Source organism: Nyctereutes procyonoides, unplaced genomic scaffold (assembly GCF_905146905.1).
Source record: "Nyctereutes procyonoides isolate TBG_1078 unplaced genomic scaffold, NYPRO_anot_genome, whole genome shotgun sequence".
Taxonomy (NCBI): domain Eukaryota; kingdom Metazoa; phylum Chordata; class Mammalia; order Carnivora; family Canidae; genus Nyctereutes; species Nyctereutes procyonoides.
The window spans coordinates 29010252-29028724 of record NW_026575044.1 but is presented as its reverse complement, the minus strand read 5'-3'; the positions used below and the strand labels follow the sequence as shown (position 1 = coordinate 29028724).

The 18473-nt window shown below is 35.9% G+C and overlaps 1 protein-coding gene across 1 annotated transcript in view; it reads left to right on the top strand.

The window, feature by feature from the left end:
- The window catches only part of ASXL3 (ASXL transcriptional regulator 3), a 147178-nt gene that overhangs the window by 78389 nt on the left and 50316 nt on the right, over window positions 1-18473 (top strand). The window contains exon 7 of the mRNA XM_055324133.1: window positions 5784-5947. Coding sequence (XP_055180108.1) covers window positions 5784-5947 — 164 coding nt within the window. The remainder of the gene's footprint in view (window positions 1-5783; window positions 5948-18473) is intronic.

The window sequence follows — 18473 nt, the reverse complement described above, 5'->3', positions numbered from 1 at the left end:
GGGTCAGGGGAAGAAGGCCTTCTTCTGAACCAGACTTCTCTTATCCTCACCTGGTGGAAGAAAGTGATTTGATATCTCTTATTGTATGTCTACAGCCAGAGATCATTTTAGGAAAAAAACTGTATTAATCATTTTAATTAAGAGTACTAAGTTTAATTTTAACTGAATAATAAAAAAGAACAGAAGTAAAACAAAAAAAAACAGAATTGCTGAACACTGCCATGAGATATATTCATATCTAAAAGTTCTGTCCAAAGGTATTAAAATGTGAAAAACTGAAATAGTGATTTTTTTGATTACTCATTACAACTTTAGACAGAGTATTGTAAAGGATGGATGAATAATTAGACTTACAGTCCCTCCTAACTCCATGTTTTTGTTAATTTTATTATTTTTAAACATCAAGGTTGCTAACATTTATGTTGTTTTGTAACCATAATCTCATAGTTCTTTAACCTCAGTACTATATTTTAAAGGATTCGGTGCTACCCAATAGATTCATTATACAGTTACTTCATTTGTGAAGGCTATGTTGAATCACGTTGTGAATGATTTGCTTTTGCCCTATGATAAATTTGTTCCCCTTAGATGGAATCTTTGAAAGCCTGTTTTTCTCTGAGCTCTTTTAGAATCATTCCTCTCTAATTGAGACAATGAAGAATTTTTTCATTTTGAAGTCTTTCTGTATTTCTTTGGATAGTTCCTCTTGTAACAAAAGACCGTAGTCTTGCCTCTTGCTTCTCCTTCCCTTTGGGTTAGTGTTATGTTTGTGTCTCTGTGTTTGTGCATTTTATGCATAAATCCTCTGTGTTCCTTTCTGGGAAATAGGAGTGTTTAAGCCTACAGACTACCCATTGACCAAGAGGCTGCAGCCTTTACTCAGATTGGTGGTCTTTGAACTCCCTTTGGTCAAAGTAATAGAGAATTTCCCTGACCCTGATTGGATATATTCCCCATGGTTTTTATCATGGGGTCAGCTTAGTGTCTTCTTGTATGGCATAGACCCTTATTGTGGCAATTTGACAACTGATGCTTCCCTTCCTTCCTTCTCTGGAATTCAGCTACTTTATTCTCTCTGCTGTCCAGGAATTAGACACTAAAATGACATATTTTTCTTCCTCTGAATGCTGTAGGGAGATGAGGTACCAGTTCTAATGAGATAAGACAATCAGATATAATTGGATTGTTCTTAAGCCAATTAAGAGTAAGTGTGTAAAGATAATTAAAATGGGATTAAACTTCCTGTGTGGCTACACATTTAGCAATAAGTTCATCTGCTCTTTGTTCCAAAATTATGGAACATGTTCTTGCTTAGTTAGACATGTTTGAAATAGATCTTCCTTTGGATATGTCATTAAAGCTTATGTACCTCTCTGAATCTTCTTTTATCAATGTTATTCTTAAAGATTTTGAACCATTCTAAATAGTAACCAATAGCATAAGTCCTGCTTCTTGCTTTGCTTATAACATATGTTTCAAAGTCCTCGAATTTTCCCATTTCCCCAACACTCCTCCCCAGTCAGAATCATGCTCAGTAAATGACCTCAACTCCTTCATATGAGATTATTTAGGTCATAAATGACAATTAAGCGGACTCCTTTCCTATGTGCCTAAACATTTCTGTCTCTAGGTTTCGCCTATGCCTCCACTGCTAAGAAAAGAAGCTTCTCCCTAATTCTTCTCTCCTTGTGGTCTTTTATTTTTAGTTGTGAAATACTTTAAAAATATTGAAAAATGTGGATGCTAATAAAGCAGACACCTATATACCTAGCTCCTTGACTAAACAAATGTTAGAATTTGTTAAATTTGCTTTAGATTTTTTTTCTAAATGATACAACTTTTGTACTTTTTTTTGTCATATTGGTTGATCTTTTTTTCCTCTTATACTGTTCTTATTTTTTTTAAAGATTTTATTTATTCATTCATGAGAGACAGAGGGGGGGGGGCAGAAGTAGGCTCCATGCAGGGAGCCCAATGCGGGACTCGATCCCAGGTCTCCAGGATCACACCCCAGGCCAAAGGTGGTGCTAAACCGCTGAGCCACCGGGGCTGCCCTTATTTTGGAATAAAGATTATATTAACTTCATAAAGTGAATTGAAAATCTTTCTTTATAAACCTTTTCTCTGGAATATTTACAAAATGAAATGGTGGGAGAGTTCCTTAATGGATTGGTGAAACTCATCTTTAGGGCTGTTTATAATATGTATTCTGTATGTGGGGTAGAGGAGGTTGCCTATTTTCAAAAGTTTTTGCAAATCTATTCAGGTTTTCTATTAAATTAATTTTAAATTAAATTTAATAATATTTGTAACTTAAAAATTGTTGGTCTTCAGAGATATTCAATAGTCATAGGATCATATTACACAGCTTAAAATCAATTTTCCATTATATGTGTCTTGTATACTATATCTCGAATTATGTTCCTACCTTTCATTCCTCTTTTTACCATGTCTTACCAGAGGTATATCTATTTTATTAGTCTAATATAAAAGCAAAACCCCTTTTCCTGGTGTTGATGGTCTTCATTGTCTTTCTTTTTTGTTTTATGACTATATACAAGTCATTTTATTTTTGTAATCCTTCCTTCTCAAATTTTTCGTTCATTTATTAACTTCTTGATTCATACACTTAACCTTGAATTTTCAATATTTTTCTAATCTGTAATAAATACAATTTACCTTTTAAACTGAGTTACATTTCACAAATTTTGGCATTGTCATTTAGAATCCAAGTATTTTCTAATTTCCATTAATTTTTTTTCTTTAATGTATGAAATACTTAGAAGAATGCTTTTGAGTGTCCAAATATATAATGAGTATGGGAGAATTGGAGAGTTGCTGTGTTTGTGTTATAACTACCTAATTAAATGTATTTGTAGTGACTCACTGGTCAGGTTTTTGTTTGTTTTACTGTTCCCTGAGTAATGATGAAACGTTGCTTTCTCTAATGGCTCAGTGCAGTGCCCTATGTTAAATTCATTGGTCAACATTGATTATTGAATTGTTAAACTTCTCTTATTAAGACAGATTTTTTTTTTTGTCTGATGTCTCAGTTTCTGGCGTAAGATGTTAAGACTTCCCACTAGCATTGTATAATGTCACATTCTCTTTTTAGTTAAGAGAGTGCTTAAGTGCTTGCAGATTTAAGGTCATTATATCTTCTCAGTGAATTATTCCTTTTACACTTAATGATCCTTCTAACCCCCAATAAGATTTTCTACCTTTGCTTATGTTGTCTGATGTTAATATTGTTGTACTATTTTGTTGCTTGAGTCTCAACCTGGTATATCTTTTTCATTTTCATGTATTCGTTATGATTTTTAAGTTTTTTTTTTCTTATAAGCAGCATATAGCTGGATTGTATTGCTTTCTAAATCTAGAATGATGGGAGCCCTGGGTGTTATACTATATGTTGGCAAATCAAACTTCAGTAAAAAAAATTAAAAATCTAGAATGAAAATCTGTATTTTGATTTTCTTGGACTTGCTTTTGAGTTTTTTCCTCCTGCTTTTATACTTTCCATTTGATTCATTGAGATTTTTTCCCCAGGTATTCTTTTAGGAGTTATTACTCTTTCTCATTGCCTCTAGTGGTCACCTCTAGAGCTTTCACCAAGTAAAGAACTAGTCCACATCTCTTTCCTTCCCAAATCAGGCCAGGGTTTGTTAGTGCTGGCATTTCGGTCATGCTGTCTTATCATACATGCAGTTATTTTCCATTTTATTTTCTTTTTATTTAACTTTTTTATTTCCTTTATATAACTCTCACTAGTTCTTAGTATTATTTTTCACAGTTAATATATACTTGGAGCTCCTCTGATCTATTAGTCTTTCAGTTGACCATAGCTTCTGCAACCCCTCCATTTCTTCTTTCATTTAATTTCTCCATTTGATGAGATTATCTACTAGTGATTATTTTAGGAGCATTCTTTAAAGGAAAGAGTTCCCATTTTAGATCCTGAAAATATTTGTTTTGGTTTTTTAAAAAGATATTTATTTATTTATTTATTTATTTATTTATTTATTTATTTATTTATTTATTTATTTGACAGAGAGAGAAAGTGAGCAGGAGTAGGGGAGAGGCAGAGAGGGGCGGAGAGAGAGAATCTCAAATATATTCCCTTTTGATTTCGTAGCCAGACTAGGGGTTCAATCCTAGGACCCTGAGATCATGATCTGAGGTGAAATTGAGTCAGATGCGTACTTGACTGAGCTATCATCTAGATTGATGCTTGTATTCTCTTGATCCTTTGAAGATATTTTAGTGCTACCTGTTATTCATTGATAAAATATCTGTGTCTTATTATCATCCCTTTGGATATAATTTATTTTTCTTAAAGATTGTTATAAGATACTCTTCTTATTTTTGATGTTTTTAATTTCAGCACATCAGACAAAAACTTGTCCTTCTTGAGATTTGGTGTATTGCTTTATCTGAGAACTCATAATTTTTTTTTCAGAAAAGTTCTAAAAATGTGAGCCCTTAGCTCCACAAATATTGCCTGTCCTCCATCTACTGGTTTTGAGTCTTCTATAAGATGTTCATTCTGATTGCTTATATCCTTCTCTGTATTTCTTCACTATCCTGTTTTTTGTCTCATTTTTTATGCTGCGTTGTAGATATTTTTATCAGCTCTGTATTTTGTTTGGAATTCTTTCCTCTGCTGTGTCCATTACTTTTTTAGTTTAAAAACTAAATTTTCATTTCTAACTGTTCTGTCTAGTTCTGTTTCAAAGTTGCCTATTCTTTTGTCATGGTTCCCTGTTTGTTAATAAATGGTTTTCATTCTGTATTTTGTCTCTATTTATTTAAAACAAGAGTTGGCAATTTTTTCTGCCAAGGGCTGGGGAGTGAATATAGGTCATGTGATTTCTGGCACAACTATTCAACTCTGCATTGTGGTGCAAAGGCAGACCTAGGCAGTAGCTAAAAATCGGACATTTACTGTGTTCCAGTAAAACTTTATTTACCAGAACAATAATTGGACTGAATATAGTTCATGGGCCACAATTTGCTGACCCTTGATTTAAAACATACTCTATTAAAACAACTCACATTCAGGGTGTTCTCTTAACTCAGGTAACTGAAAGTGGCAATTCTTCTGTATGATGCTCAGCTGTCTGTTAGAGTGGATTATTTTCTTATGTCATAATTTTGAGTTGTACACTCTACACATAACCTTCTGTTGGAGGTCAGTGTATCTTGACTCGTAGAATTATCCTTCAAAGTGTATTGGTATTTTAGACCTTGAAACTAATATTTTTTATAAAGGATTGCTTTTTAAATTATATTCGCAAAATACTCCGAATAGGAATCTTTTGAAATAATCCAGTGCTCAGTGCTCTGCCTAAAATATAGAGAATCACACAGCTCTCAGCTAGCTGTCAATATCGCTTTTAAAATTAACAGCACTGTTATTATTGTTATTATTGATCTAAGGTCTTATAGAATCTATAATTATAGTTGCTATCATTATGCTCCCAAAGCTTTTTACAATTCTGATTAATTGGAAAACCGAAATTAAAATACTTCTTCATCTAGACCTGGTCTACTTTGACTAAAATACACAGACAATATTGAGTAAAGTATACATTATGAAAATAAAAGACGAGTAAGACAAGACAAAAACACAAACTTGGGAGAGTTCCTTCTGAAATGTCACTTTCAAAAGTGACAGAATTAAACATATTATTGAATATGTTTGATGTATACATATATGTGTATGTATATTTGCGTGTTTTCCCAAGCCTACAGTGAATTAATCTCTTGTTTGTTTATCACAGGACACTTGAAATGGACCAAAGCTGAGGACATTGACATAGAAACCCCGGGATCTATTCTTGTCAACACTAACTTGAGGGCATTAATAAATAAACATACATTTGCTTCCTTACCTCAGCATTTTCAACAATACCTCCTGCTTTTGCTCCCAGAAGTGGATAGGCAGGTAAGTGGGAGTTCTAGACATTTGATATTAGTCACTAGTTACATTATTTGTGAAGTAGCAGTTCTGTTTTCAAAGATCACTGAAACATGTATGGACCATTTTTGTAACAATATAGTATATTTATAATATATATACTCATTGCTAGCATTGGTGTGTTTAATTTGCCAAAAGAGAACCATTTTTTATTATCAGTAGAGAGTCAATTCAAATTTTAAAATATAGCATGTTGCTATAGAGTGAAAACAATAGACCTTTCCACATTGGAAAGGAAAACAAAGAAATCAAACATTCCATTATCAAATAAATCTTTGAAGTAGCTGCTCCTTTGCCTGAAGGGAATATTGAAGTGCAGCAATAAAAAGCCAGGGTTTCTAAGAAATTATGTAAATGTTTTTATTCTCAACTCCTTCCAAAAAGCATTTAAAATTTATGTTTGCAGTTGCCTTCTGAGACTCTATCATCATGAATATGATTGCCTATAAATAATCTACCTTTTATCTTTTTTTTCTTAGTATAACTGGAAATGCTTTAAGTTTATTTTTGTATTTCAAAAAGCCTCTAAAATAAGGAAATACAAATATAGACCCATAATAGCAGGCATCAATCATCTTCTAAAGCTGTTTCCTTACAAAAGAAAAGGAAAAAAATACTTCATCACATAATCTTTTATTAAATTTCACAAAAGTTATTAAATGGCAACTAGGAAAAATTTCCTTGTGATTCTTATTTCAATAAATTTTGACACTGAATATAGTTTCCAGTTGATGGACATAATGTGTATGTGTTTATGTATTTGCATCTCAAAATGAGAGGTACATCCATATACTGAAATGAGTGAGATTGATTCAACATTTCCATATTACTTTGAATAAATTTTCTTAGCTTTTTATTTGATTCTGTTTTCTATGAACTTTTCTGCCTCCTTTCATATATATTTAAAATGTGATGAGCTACAGTTTTCTACCACTTGTATGTATCTCTTTGGTGGAGATTATTGTCCATATTTAGAAAAAGATTATTTTGATTTTGGGTATACTTCTGTTTTGAGGTTTGCCTGCATTCCTTGAAAATTTGTTTGATGTTTACTATGAATATGGTATGTTTTAGATACTTTGGAGCAGTGGAAAGACCGTAAGTGCCCATTAAGTATTTATTGATGATTAAGTATGCTTTAGTTGGATACATAAGCTATATTTATGAATAATCAAAATGTGAGGTAGAAACAGGTAAGCCTAGAGGGGAAAGAACAAAGTATATTGAGCTTTCATATGCAGAAGGGGAACATCAGAGACAAACTTAAGGTCCTTGAATTGGACCTTGAGATGTAGGCAAGAGTTAAATAAAATAGATGGAAATCTAGCAAGTGAAAAGTTCAAAGATATAAAATCAAAAGCTAATTTTGTGGGAGTCTAGATTGTAGGAAGAACAGTGCAAAAGAATCTGGACAGACAAATTGGAAGTCAATTTTGGAAGATTCCTTGAGTATGACGTTCAGGAGTCTGAATAGTATTCTCCCTGTGTTTGCAAAGCCATTGAAGGCTTTTGAGCACAGCTGTAATATAGTAAGATTGTTGCTTTTTAAGAAAATTATTCTCACAGTATTGAAAGGGAATGCAGAGATGGGAAGCATAAAAATGGGAAGAGTTGTTAGGAAGCAATTTTAGTTGTTCCAAAAAGGCAAAATGAGGGCTTGAATTTGGAGAATAGTGTTGAAATTAAAGAGGAAGAAGATAATGTGATCATCACCATCATCATCCAGTGGTAGCAATTTTACATTTTGTCAAATAACACTTGAACAAGGTATGGGGGAAGCCATAATGACTCTCAGGTTTCAGATTTGTGTGGGTAAGAACTGAAATTTGGGAGTTAAGGAAAAACTTTTTTGGGGAGGTTGGTGAGACTGATTTATTAGCTGTAGAACTGTTTCCTCCACCTCAGCATATGTGTGGTTTATCTTGTTTATAATTCTATCCCCAGCTCCTGGAATAAGATTTGGCACTACAAGGTTCTCGATAGATCTTTTGGAATGAAAAAATGACAGATTGCCCTAGGTTTAGCCAAATATTTTGGTTACTCAGAAGACCAGTCTAAGCCTAGTATTTTATTCAATCTGTAGCAGCTTCTGTTCCTCAATTTTCCAGTCACTGTGAGAAGTGTAAATGAATAAGGCATAATACCTGTCCTCATAGAACATTTAGTCCACTGGTAAATTACTCAAGCTGTATTTACCAGGTGCGTACTGTGTACTATATATATTTTGTTAAATACAGAGGATGCGAGAATGAATCTTGTGGAGAAATCACAGATAGGAGAAAGACAGCCTCATGCTGATATACAATATACTTCGCTCATTGCTAGGTAAGAAGTCTAATAACTGGGTAAACCTACGCCAAATTTAGTATAACCAGGAAGCACAATATGAATATCAAAATATACATTTAAAGAAAATCTTCTGCAGGCTCAGAGGATGAAGAACTTTAATTAGAAACTAATATTGTAGAAGATTTTTTGGTGGAAAGGATACTTCATTTGAGCCATGAAGAACTTATAGGTGTTTTGTAAGTAGAGCCAAGGGAAAGTGAAATCGACAGAGGGAGAGCCTGTCATTTATAACAATTCACTGCTTGTGTGTTCCACAAGATTTACTAGTTCAGTATGACTGGATCATCCTATGGGGGAAAGTGGTGAGCTACTCTGATGATGGGGAGTATGGTTTACAACCTTAATGACCTGGTTGCAGATTAAGCCCTTCAAACTTTTTCTGAAACCAGTGGATACCATCAGAGAGTTTTTCAAATGAGAAATGGCATGGATAGAATAATTTAAACAGATATTTTCATGCCTAGACATAGGGGAGGGACAAAGGATAAATAAAATGCATTCCTTATTTTCTCCTAGGAGCTAGTAGCCCTCTGAATGATGGATTGGACAGGCAGAAAGATAAGACACAGAGACACTGGGTAAGAGACAATTGGAATAGTTGAGATATGAGATAAGGCTGTGACCTTGGGCATTGGCCTTGGAAATGAGAAGAAAGGACTGAATTCCAGGCATAGTTTCAACCGACTTGAGTAGGAATAAATGACAGATTGCCTGTGGGATGGGGTTGTAAAAGGTCTAGAAGGCAACTGGAGATTTTATCTAGGGTGACTTGGGAGGACAGAAAGGCTCTGTGGGCCTATCAACATTTGATACCAAGAAATTTAGAGCTCTGTTTCTGTGTGCCTTGCTTGAGATGAGCTGAATCCTCTCTTGTGTCAGAAAGTAGTAGCCGACTTACAACAAGCTCCCCAAACTGCTGCTGTTTTAGTACAGCTTAGAAATATCCAGATGGGATTGAACACCACCACTACTTTCTCAGCCAGAATGAGTAGAAAAGGTATGCAAATGTGAAGCTGATTACATAGATTTATTTGAGCCAGTGGAAAGCACTATAATTTGAAATACCTCAGAATTTCACTTATGTATGAAAGCTTGTCTTTATATATTTGTATAGAATTTGGAAGTTCCAAGTTTCCTGTTTCCTTCCTTTGGCTCTCCAGATTTCTACCAGATTTCTCCCCTGGTGTAGTCCCTACCCGCCTCTGACTCTGGACCATATAAAGTTGGGGATCTTTCAGTTATCACATCTTGAAAATATGGAAGCTAGGTTTCCCATTTATCTTGACAGTGCCAACTGTTATTATGCCAACCTGTCTGGTATTTTGTTTTTCTGTATTTTTACTTTTCTTTTATAGAGGCCTGCTTATCTTAGATTTCATGTATGTTAACTTCTTGTTGTTTTATAACATTTTCACATCTAGTTTTATATTTAACTTTACTCTCCTTTACATGTTATACCGCAAGTAACAGAAAATCAAACTCAAACTTAGATATAAAGGAATTGATTGGCTTAGGTAGTTAGAAGACAAGTTAAAGAGGGCTTCCAGTTTTTGGTCCTAGGATCCACTTATTGTCAAGAACCCATTTCATTATTATTTAATGAATTAATTTTAAAAATCATCTTTCTTGTTGTTGGCACTATTGTAATTTGGATTTTTGTTTTTTGTTTTTTGTTTTTTTCTAATTCCCCTTTGTGATAGGATGCCTACCTGAATCAAAGAATGAGTATTTGCCCCTGGTTTACATTCATGGGGAAAATAATTCTGTCTCAGTATTTCAAAGAAAAGATCTAAGATTCACACTAATGGTACTACTTAGATCACATGACCTTATTAAACACCACCTCTGGCCATGAAATGGAATATCCAAATTGTTTAGAGCAGCTAGACCTCTAGTCTTGAGCTTCAGTGTGCTCACCATCCCAAGTAAAATAGTGCACTGTGATAGAGGTCAGGGGTGCCTTAGAAATCTGGTTTTTAGGAAGTTATTTTAGAGGATATGCAATTGGGGGTGGGGGAGAATCTTGGTCGTCCACTAACAGTGCCCACTGTAGTGGGGTAGGTATTGAGTTTGGTTTTAACATGTTGGATTGAGATGCTTCTACTACATGAAATGTTCTATGTTCAGGTTTTAAAACTGAAGGAGATGAAGTTAGTTTACATCTGTTTATAAAATCTACATAGATAATGACATCAACTGTGCGATTTGATGAGGCTACAAGATAACAGTCATCCCAGAGGAATACATGTGTTTGTGAGAGGGCGTGGATAAGAAAGTATGGGAAGAAGCCAGGGAATAGACAGAAAATAGCAAGTATATCAGAGATCATCATGTGCAGGTTTTGTCCAGGTCCCATGGATTTTAATTTGGTTCAGGCAACAGGATCAAATGGATGTTAGGAGGTCACTGGGGAGTAAGTGGGATATCTTTCCTTTGTCCCTGTAGATCCTCCCATCAGTCTTCTTCACTTTGCTTTGCTGCAGGAGGCTAAACCATGTATGGACTAAGGCACCAGGAGGACCTATGCCTTCTGTATTTTTTTTTAATTTTTAAATAATCATAAACTTTTAGAAAATTTGAAGATATGTTAGAGAATTAGTTTCTAGCCTGTTTATCCGTCCAAGACCCCACCCCTCCCCCAGTAAATTACGTCTTTAAATATTTGTACCTTGCACCTATTAGTTGGCACATAATATTTATTTGTCCCAATACCACTGATGTTCACTTGATCATTTGATTAAAATGTATCTGCCAGTCTTCTGCAGTACAATTACTTCTTCTCTCTTTGTAATTAAATAGTATTTTGTGAGGAGGTTCTTTTAAACTGTGTAAATATCCTTTCTCTTCAGACCTTCAGTTTATTCATTTATTTGTATCTGTATGGGTTTATTGTTTTCTATTTTTTCAATAGATGACTAGGCTCAAATTGTCCCACATTTGGTTACTGACAGCCTCTTCAAGCTGGCTCCTGTAACTTCTGATGTCTCCATTGCCCTCTGATCACTTCATTACTTTGAAGCACATCACATTGTTCCAGTCTCCTCTTAGACTTTTTTTGCCCAGGCTGTGGAATGAACCTTTTCTTCAAGGAGCCATAGTTCCTTGTAGTGGAGGTTAGTACTTTGGAATCCGGATGTCACAGCAAGTGTAGTCTTTGTGCATGTGTGTATGAATGAATACCTCCTTACCTCTGTCTCTTGGAGACAAGGAACACCTTACAGAAGAAAGACCATGAATCTTTCAGAATCTATAAACATAACACAATTTATATCGACATTTACTTCTATATGTATCTTGTGTCTATATCTATATAATTTATATCTTGTAAACCAAGAATTTATATTTATACTTCCAGGCCTTACCTAATACCCCATGGTTTATTCTAATTTTCTTCCTTTCCGTAGTTTACACTGACACTAAGAGACCCAGTTTTTATTACCTTAATTTACCTAAATATTTAATCAATCCCCTTATAGGCAGCCACTCTTCCATACTGTCTCATGTGGATGGTCTCCTTTACTACACCCAGGCTCACACTCTGTGACAGGCTACTTATCCACCCATCCTGCTTGGGTACCTTCCCCTCCTGCATATCAGGCCCTTCCTCAATGTAGGAGGAATTCCTCACTGTGCAATACCTCTGTAGCTCCTCTCAGGGCTTCCCTCCATGCAGATACTTTACCTCACCCCATAAGGCTCTATGATCACACTTTGGGCCATCATGGGTCCCTCTGCTCCTTTTTCAGGACAGGGGCCTATATTGTTTTAAGCTTCAGGCCTGAATCTTTTGGAAGCAGGAAGAAAAGGCCCTATGGATTTAATTGGGTTCAGCTATTGGGGAGCCCCAAAAAGAGTTTGGTCAAAAGAAGAGTGAGATTGAACCCCTCACCTGCCCTGTGTGGTCAGCACATGATGTGTCCATCGACCAGCTCCTATCAAAAGGTCCTCTCCATATAGCCCTCTTTCTGTCCAAGTTCTGATAAACCCTTTCTCTTGGTACTCTTCAGGTCAAATACTACTTTTTACTATTAGCTTTAGTTTACTAAACTCTCCTTGGTGGTTTGCTGCACCCTGAGATACCTTTCTTTGTGAGTAGTTGCTTTAATTTACTCTCTTCAAATGATGGTAACTTGAATAAGCCATCTATGCCTGCTGGGTCTCCTGACTGACAGACTTTTTGAAGATTTAAGTAGAATAATATGAAGGTTAAGCAAATTCTAGTGGTTCAAGGAAGGAATGGAATATATAATTCATTCATTCATCCAACCAATGTTTATTTAACACCTATTATGTGCTTGATAAGCACTGATAATACAAATATCAATAAAGTCACAGTTCCAACCCTGAGAGAAGTGATGGTTCTAGAGGGGAGAGAGAGATGTAAAAGCATATAGTTACAGAAGCATGCTATGGTGGTAGCATACACATTGTTCCAGAGGAAAAATGAGGAGATAATTATACTTTGTATGTGGGAATTAAAGAACACCTCAAAGAGAATGTGTTGTCTAAACTGCATCTGGCACGATGGAGGAAATTTACCTGGAAAAGAAGTGTGGTGAGCATTCCGAGTAGAGGAGACGGTGTGTGATAGTAGTAATATTGATGACATACGGTGCTAAGCCTTCTACATCAATTATCACTAATCCTTGCTATAACTCTCTAAAGAGTTTGTACTACTAACCCCTCTGTATCTATGTGAAAGTAAGGATCAGGAAAGGACTTACCCAACTTCTTCCGAGACATGAGAATCAAAATTTGAACACCCCTTTGTCTGACTCCTAAGTTCATGCTCTTTCTTCTACATGCTCCCCAAACACAGGCAAAGAAGGATCTGCTGTCCATCAACATGTAATTTGAGATAGAGGGGGGTACAGAATGATTAAACTGAGTTTAGAAGGGGAGGTGAAGCAAATCTTTAAAAAAGGCCTTCTGTGTAAACAATGTAGTACATACCAAGATTTTATGTTTGGAGCATGACATTATTTCATTTCTATTTTAGAAAAGGACTCTGTTGAAGGAATAAAGCATGAAGTAGAGGAAAGAGATTCTCCTACTTTCCACCTGGCTAAGCTCTATCCATTCTGTCTTTAAACCTATATCTAAACCTTCTGCTCCTAGCGCCTGTGCTTGCTAAGGGCACTGCTAGAGGCACTTTTTGTCATCTTTTGGCAAGGCCAGCTTATTCTCATCCACCCTGTCAGTGTCATCTCCTCACAAAGGCTTTTCTTGTCCTTCCACCCATGTAGAGTAGAGTAGCCTCTTCAGTTGTCCTCGGACTTATTTTTCTGTTTATTTTCCTCCCAGTACTTAATCATAGTTAATAGTTACTTACTTATTTGTCTTCACTCATGAAAAAAGAAGCCCCAGGACAGTGGCTTTGTGGCTGTCTTCTAGTCACTGTGCCTAGCATGGAGTAAGTGTTCAGTAAACAGTTTTTGAATGACTGAATGAATATAGGCTGGGAATCCACTTAGAAGCTAGTATAATGTGTTTGATAAGCATAAGAACTTAGCCAAAAGCATTATAGGATGAAAAAGAAAGGCCTAATTCATGAGACATCAGTTTGCTGTTGTTGCTATAACAAAATACCACAGACTGAGTGACTTAAAAACAAATTTATTTTCTCACAGTTCTGAAGGCTGTAAGTCCAAGATCAGGGTGCTGGCCTGGTTGGATTTTCCTGAGATCTCTCTCCTTGGCTTGCAGAAAGACTCCTTTTTGCTGTGTCCTCACATTGCCCCTTTTCTCTATGTGCCCACATCCCTGCTGTCCCTTCCTCTTTTTATAAAGACATTCACCATATTGGGTTAGGGCCTTGCCCTACGGCCTCATTTATGCTTAATTTCCTCTTTAAAGGTGTTGTTTCCAAGTATAGTCACACTGGAGGTGAGGACTTCAACACAGGAATTGAGGGATAAAACTATCAAGACTTGGTAATTGGATTTGGGTCAGAAGGAGGAATTAAATATATATCTTAGGCAGTAAATGTTTATTGCACAGTTGAAAGTAGCAGAAGATGGCTATGTCTTAAAAGCCAGGGTAGGCTTAAACATGTGTTTGTCCTAAAAATTGAGGTTGTTGATGGGAGAAATTGAAGATAGAAGAAAGAGGGTTTGATTTATTGACCAAGCTTTAGAATAATGAGACAGGATGGGCTATATTAGACAAGAAGCTGATTTAAAAATCAGAAAAAAAGTCAGCTTCTGATTTCTGACAACAGAAAGTACTGATTTCTGAGATCAGAGAGAAGAGAAGCAAGAGAGGAGGAGCAAAGAAATAAATGAGAAGAGTAGACTGGAAAAGGAGGGGTTTTTAATTGCGGGGTGTGTGCTTGTTCACACACTAGAAGATTATGAGTGTCAGGAGGCTGACAAGGCTTTGGAAAGAAGCCTGAAGGGTGATACTGTGGGTCCATCCTGGTGAAAAGCTGGTTGCTGAACAGCATTGAGGCCCCATTTAACATTTGATGGCAGGGGGTCCAGTTGGTCTGCTCACGTGTTTTTCACTTCAGTAATCCTAAATGTTTGTGCATTTAGCTTGGTAACAGAAGTGCCAGGAGTTGGATTTTGCCAAGTTTAGAGATTTTCAAAGGCTCACATAGAAAAAACTGAGAGATTTTAGGGAACTTGTGAGATGCTTGTTGGAGTGCTTGATTATGGGGTCCAGGCTTTAGGGAGAGAAATTAGGGTCAAGGTGGCTTGACTGAGTGGAGGTCTCAGGGAGGGGAAAATATGGCTTTAAAGGAAGAAAGATATGTTGTTGAAAGAAGTAGTATAGGGCCTCAAGATAACACACTTCAAATATGATCAGGTTTTGGTAAACACATAGGTCAAAAGCTATCTTTTTGGTCATAGCATTTCAGTTCAGAGATTAAGTGCAAAGAAACCAAAGGGTGAAAGCAGCATTAGTCAGTGCTAATGAACAGGGTGGAATTGCAGCTAGTTCTTCATTCAGTTCCCAGGTAGGAATATTACCTGAATAAATTCAGCGCTTTTGTCTATAGCCAGACATGGCTTGTGCATAACTCTCTGCAAAATATGCTTGGGGAGTTTTTAGAACCTCCTTTATTTTACAAAGCAGATCTCTTCTTTCTTTAAGAATTTGTACTTTATAAACAATATCTACATGGAACAATGCTATGACCTTTTAAAAATATATAGCAGCTGGTGGAATAAATGTCAGCTAAAGTGGGGTCACATTTAGGGTTTTATTACACTTTCCAATTGAACATCACTGATGAATAGGTTGTTGTCATTTCTGTCATCTGTATCATTTTTAAGTGATGTTCATCTCTGCCTCCATTTGGTGGTATTGGGACTATTAGGGCTGTCTCTCCAAATACTTAAAAGACCATCCCCCAACTGCTTCTAAATAAATTATGACTGTTATTTTTGTCCAAATGGTAATTGCAGCATTTCAATCCATTCTTACTAATCTTCCAATTTTGTTCTGCATTCATATCTGTGTCTCTATGGTCTGTTAAATGACTAGCCACTGAAGGATATGTACTGTGTAGGCTCTTTAAAATCCTATCTAGCTTTGTGCTCTTCAGGTTTTTGCACTCACTGGCAATAATGCACATAATTTTAACTGTGGAGAATGTCATTAAACTAAAATGGAACATTTACACAGTTCCTTTTGCAGAGAATTTTGGACTAGGAAAATGAATGTGTGTGTCAGACATTTTACAGCTCATGAGAATGTGATTTATTGATTTCTGATGGCTCTGTTGGCATCAGTGTATATATTTAAAGAAGTCACGCAGCCTTTATAAATGCAAATGGGAAAGGGCTTTCCATCTTTTTCCTCCATGGAAATAGCTCATACATTTGCAATAACTCAGGCTCCTCTTAGAGATTGCTCTATGTACTGTATATATTGATTTAAAAATTATACCGTTATTTTATTCTACAAATAGCGTTTATAATGAAATGTCAATTTACCTAACAGATTATAGAAATTCAAAAGTATTAAAGATATGAAAAAATACTAGTATCTTAAGCCTTTAGGTAAAAGTGTGTACTTGAGATGTAATTATTTTAATGGAACTGACACTGGCTTTTTCCTTGCTTCTGAAAGCATATCTTAAAGTACTTAAGAAATCCAATATTCCTTCTAGCCTAAGTCACTTACTGGTGATAGTAAATCATACATGGCTAAAGATATCCTTACAGACCACACTTGAGCTCTATGCTTATGGAGGGAAGTAATTCTCTCTGGATATTATCCATTTCTTAGCTAACTAGAGAATTAACATCAAATCCTGTTTATTGGTATCTGTTTTGAAGTATATCAAATAATGTATAGACTGGATTGAAGTACATATGTGCAGGCAATTGCATGCCATAGACAATCTGACAAATGGAGTTTCAGTCCTGTGCATAAGAAAGTTAATTGGGGATCACACACTCATTTAACCTGGAGAACATCCCATTCTGTGCATTAAACCACTTTCTTCCTCCTTTACATGAGATACTAAGTGGGAACCTTATGGCTTGAGAGGCTGTCTTTGGCCATGTATAATCAATTACACATGATCAAGCATACTGAATGATTAAATATTTGGTACTATCATCTAATATTTACATAATTACTTTTATGGTATCTTACATAAATTTTAACATGTATATGTGTAATACTTAGTTTATATGAGAATAGAGAGAAGGAACTTTAACTTCATTTTATCATGCAAATGAGTAGAACTTGAGAAAGGGAGTCATGAAGATGGCAGATAACACATTAGTGCCTATGCCTGTCATTTTAATAAGGGACATTCTAATGTCTAGGTCACCATGGATCATTATGAACAGGTGTCATACAGTGACTCTCACCCCTAAATTAGGCTCAAGGGTAGAAGGAAGAAAATGAATTTTACTCATTAAATCACCTTTAGAACTACTAATAGTTATTAAACGCTATTCAAAAAATATAGTTGCCTAAGAAAACATTTGGTTCCATTTGTAAAATTTATTAAAGATCATTGTAAAGAAATAAAGAACCAATTATAAGCAGGGAGTGAACAGTGTAGTAATGTTCGCTCCTCTAGATTACAGTGACAGCATTATTTAATAACCTTCCCTGCTTCTAAATTCCATTAAAATGACACTGGCTTTTTCCATTATATTTCTTTATCAATCCTAAAACCTAGGGGAAGAATACCATCCAGATGCCAAAAACTGTGTGGAATTTCAGCAGGAGATAATTAAGGTGAGACTAGATTGAGCTAAGAGATTTGTAAAATGAAAGGGGCTGCCTGGAAAGGAACACTCTTTGTGGGATCTAACTGAAGTGGACTATAAATTTCTCTTAGACACAACCAGCAATGAGTGATCCAGCCAAAGGAAAGGGAGGGGGGGGAGCATTCCAGAGAAGATCTCTCTACTAACTCTTACTTTCTGGGAATGTTTGCTAGCTTTTAGTCTCTGAACAGCAGGGTACCACTGCAGAAAATGTTTCCAGTCTGTGCTTGCTGAGGGGTTGCCTTGTGTTCTCTGTCCAAAAGCTAGCTGTTTTGCTAGATAAGGGGAGGCCTAGCCTCATTGATGTATCCTTAAATGTGTTCTTTATTAAGGAATCAATCCCTATTCTTCACAAGTGCCAAACCTCTACTTGGGCAAGTATCACTGGAGTAAACATCTACTTTTTCCTGATCCCTTATCTGAGCCTGAAAGATTTATACCAAGTCCAACAAAGTTTCTGACAGAAACTATCTCAGTAGCTAATACTAATCCAACACCTACTGACCTCTCGCTCAGGAGGAAAAGACAGAGTTCAGTAACGCGACATAGGAAAGATTTAGCAGTTCAAAAAACAGCCCAAGTGTGACAATTCGGAAAACAAGAATATGTGTTACTAAAACAGGATAAAAATTATTTTGAGAACATCTGTTAATAAACTGAAGGAGATTTATGAGAATCCAGTCATTTTACAAGTATTAATTAAAATTTTACAGTGGGCTCTGCATGTACTGGCCAGTAGGGATACTATGTCATGCGAGACTACTGTGCATCTGCCTTCATGGAGCTTCCAGTCCAGCACTGGAAGTGGTGCATGTTCACGGAGGCCCCTGGGAATATAATTTTAAAGAAGTGAGAAAAAGCTTCTCAGGAGGCTTCTGAGAGAGCCCGATGCAGTTAGGTTACAT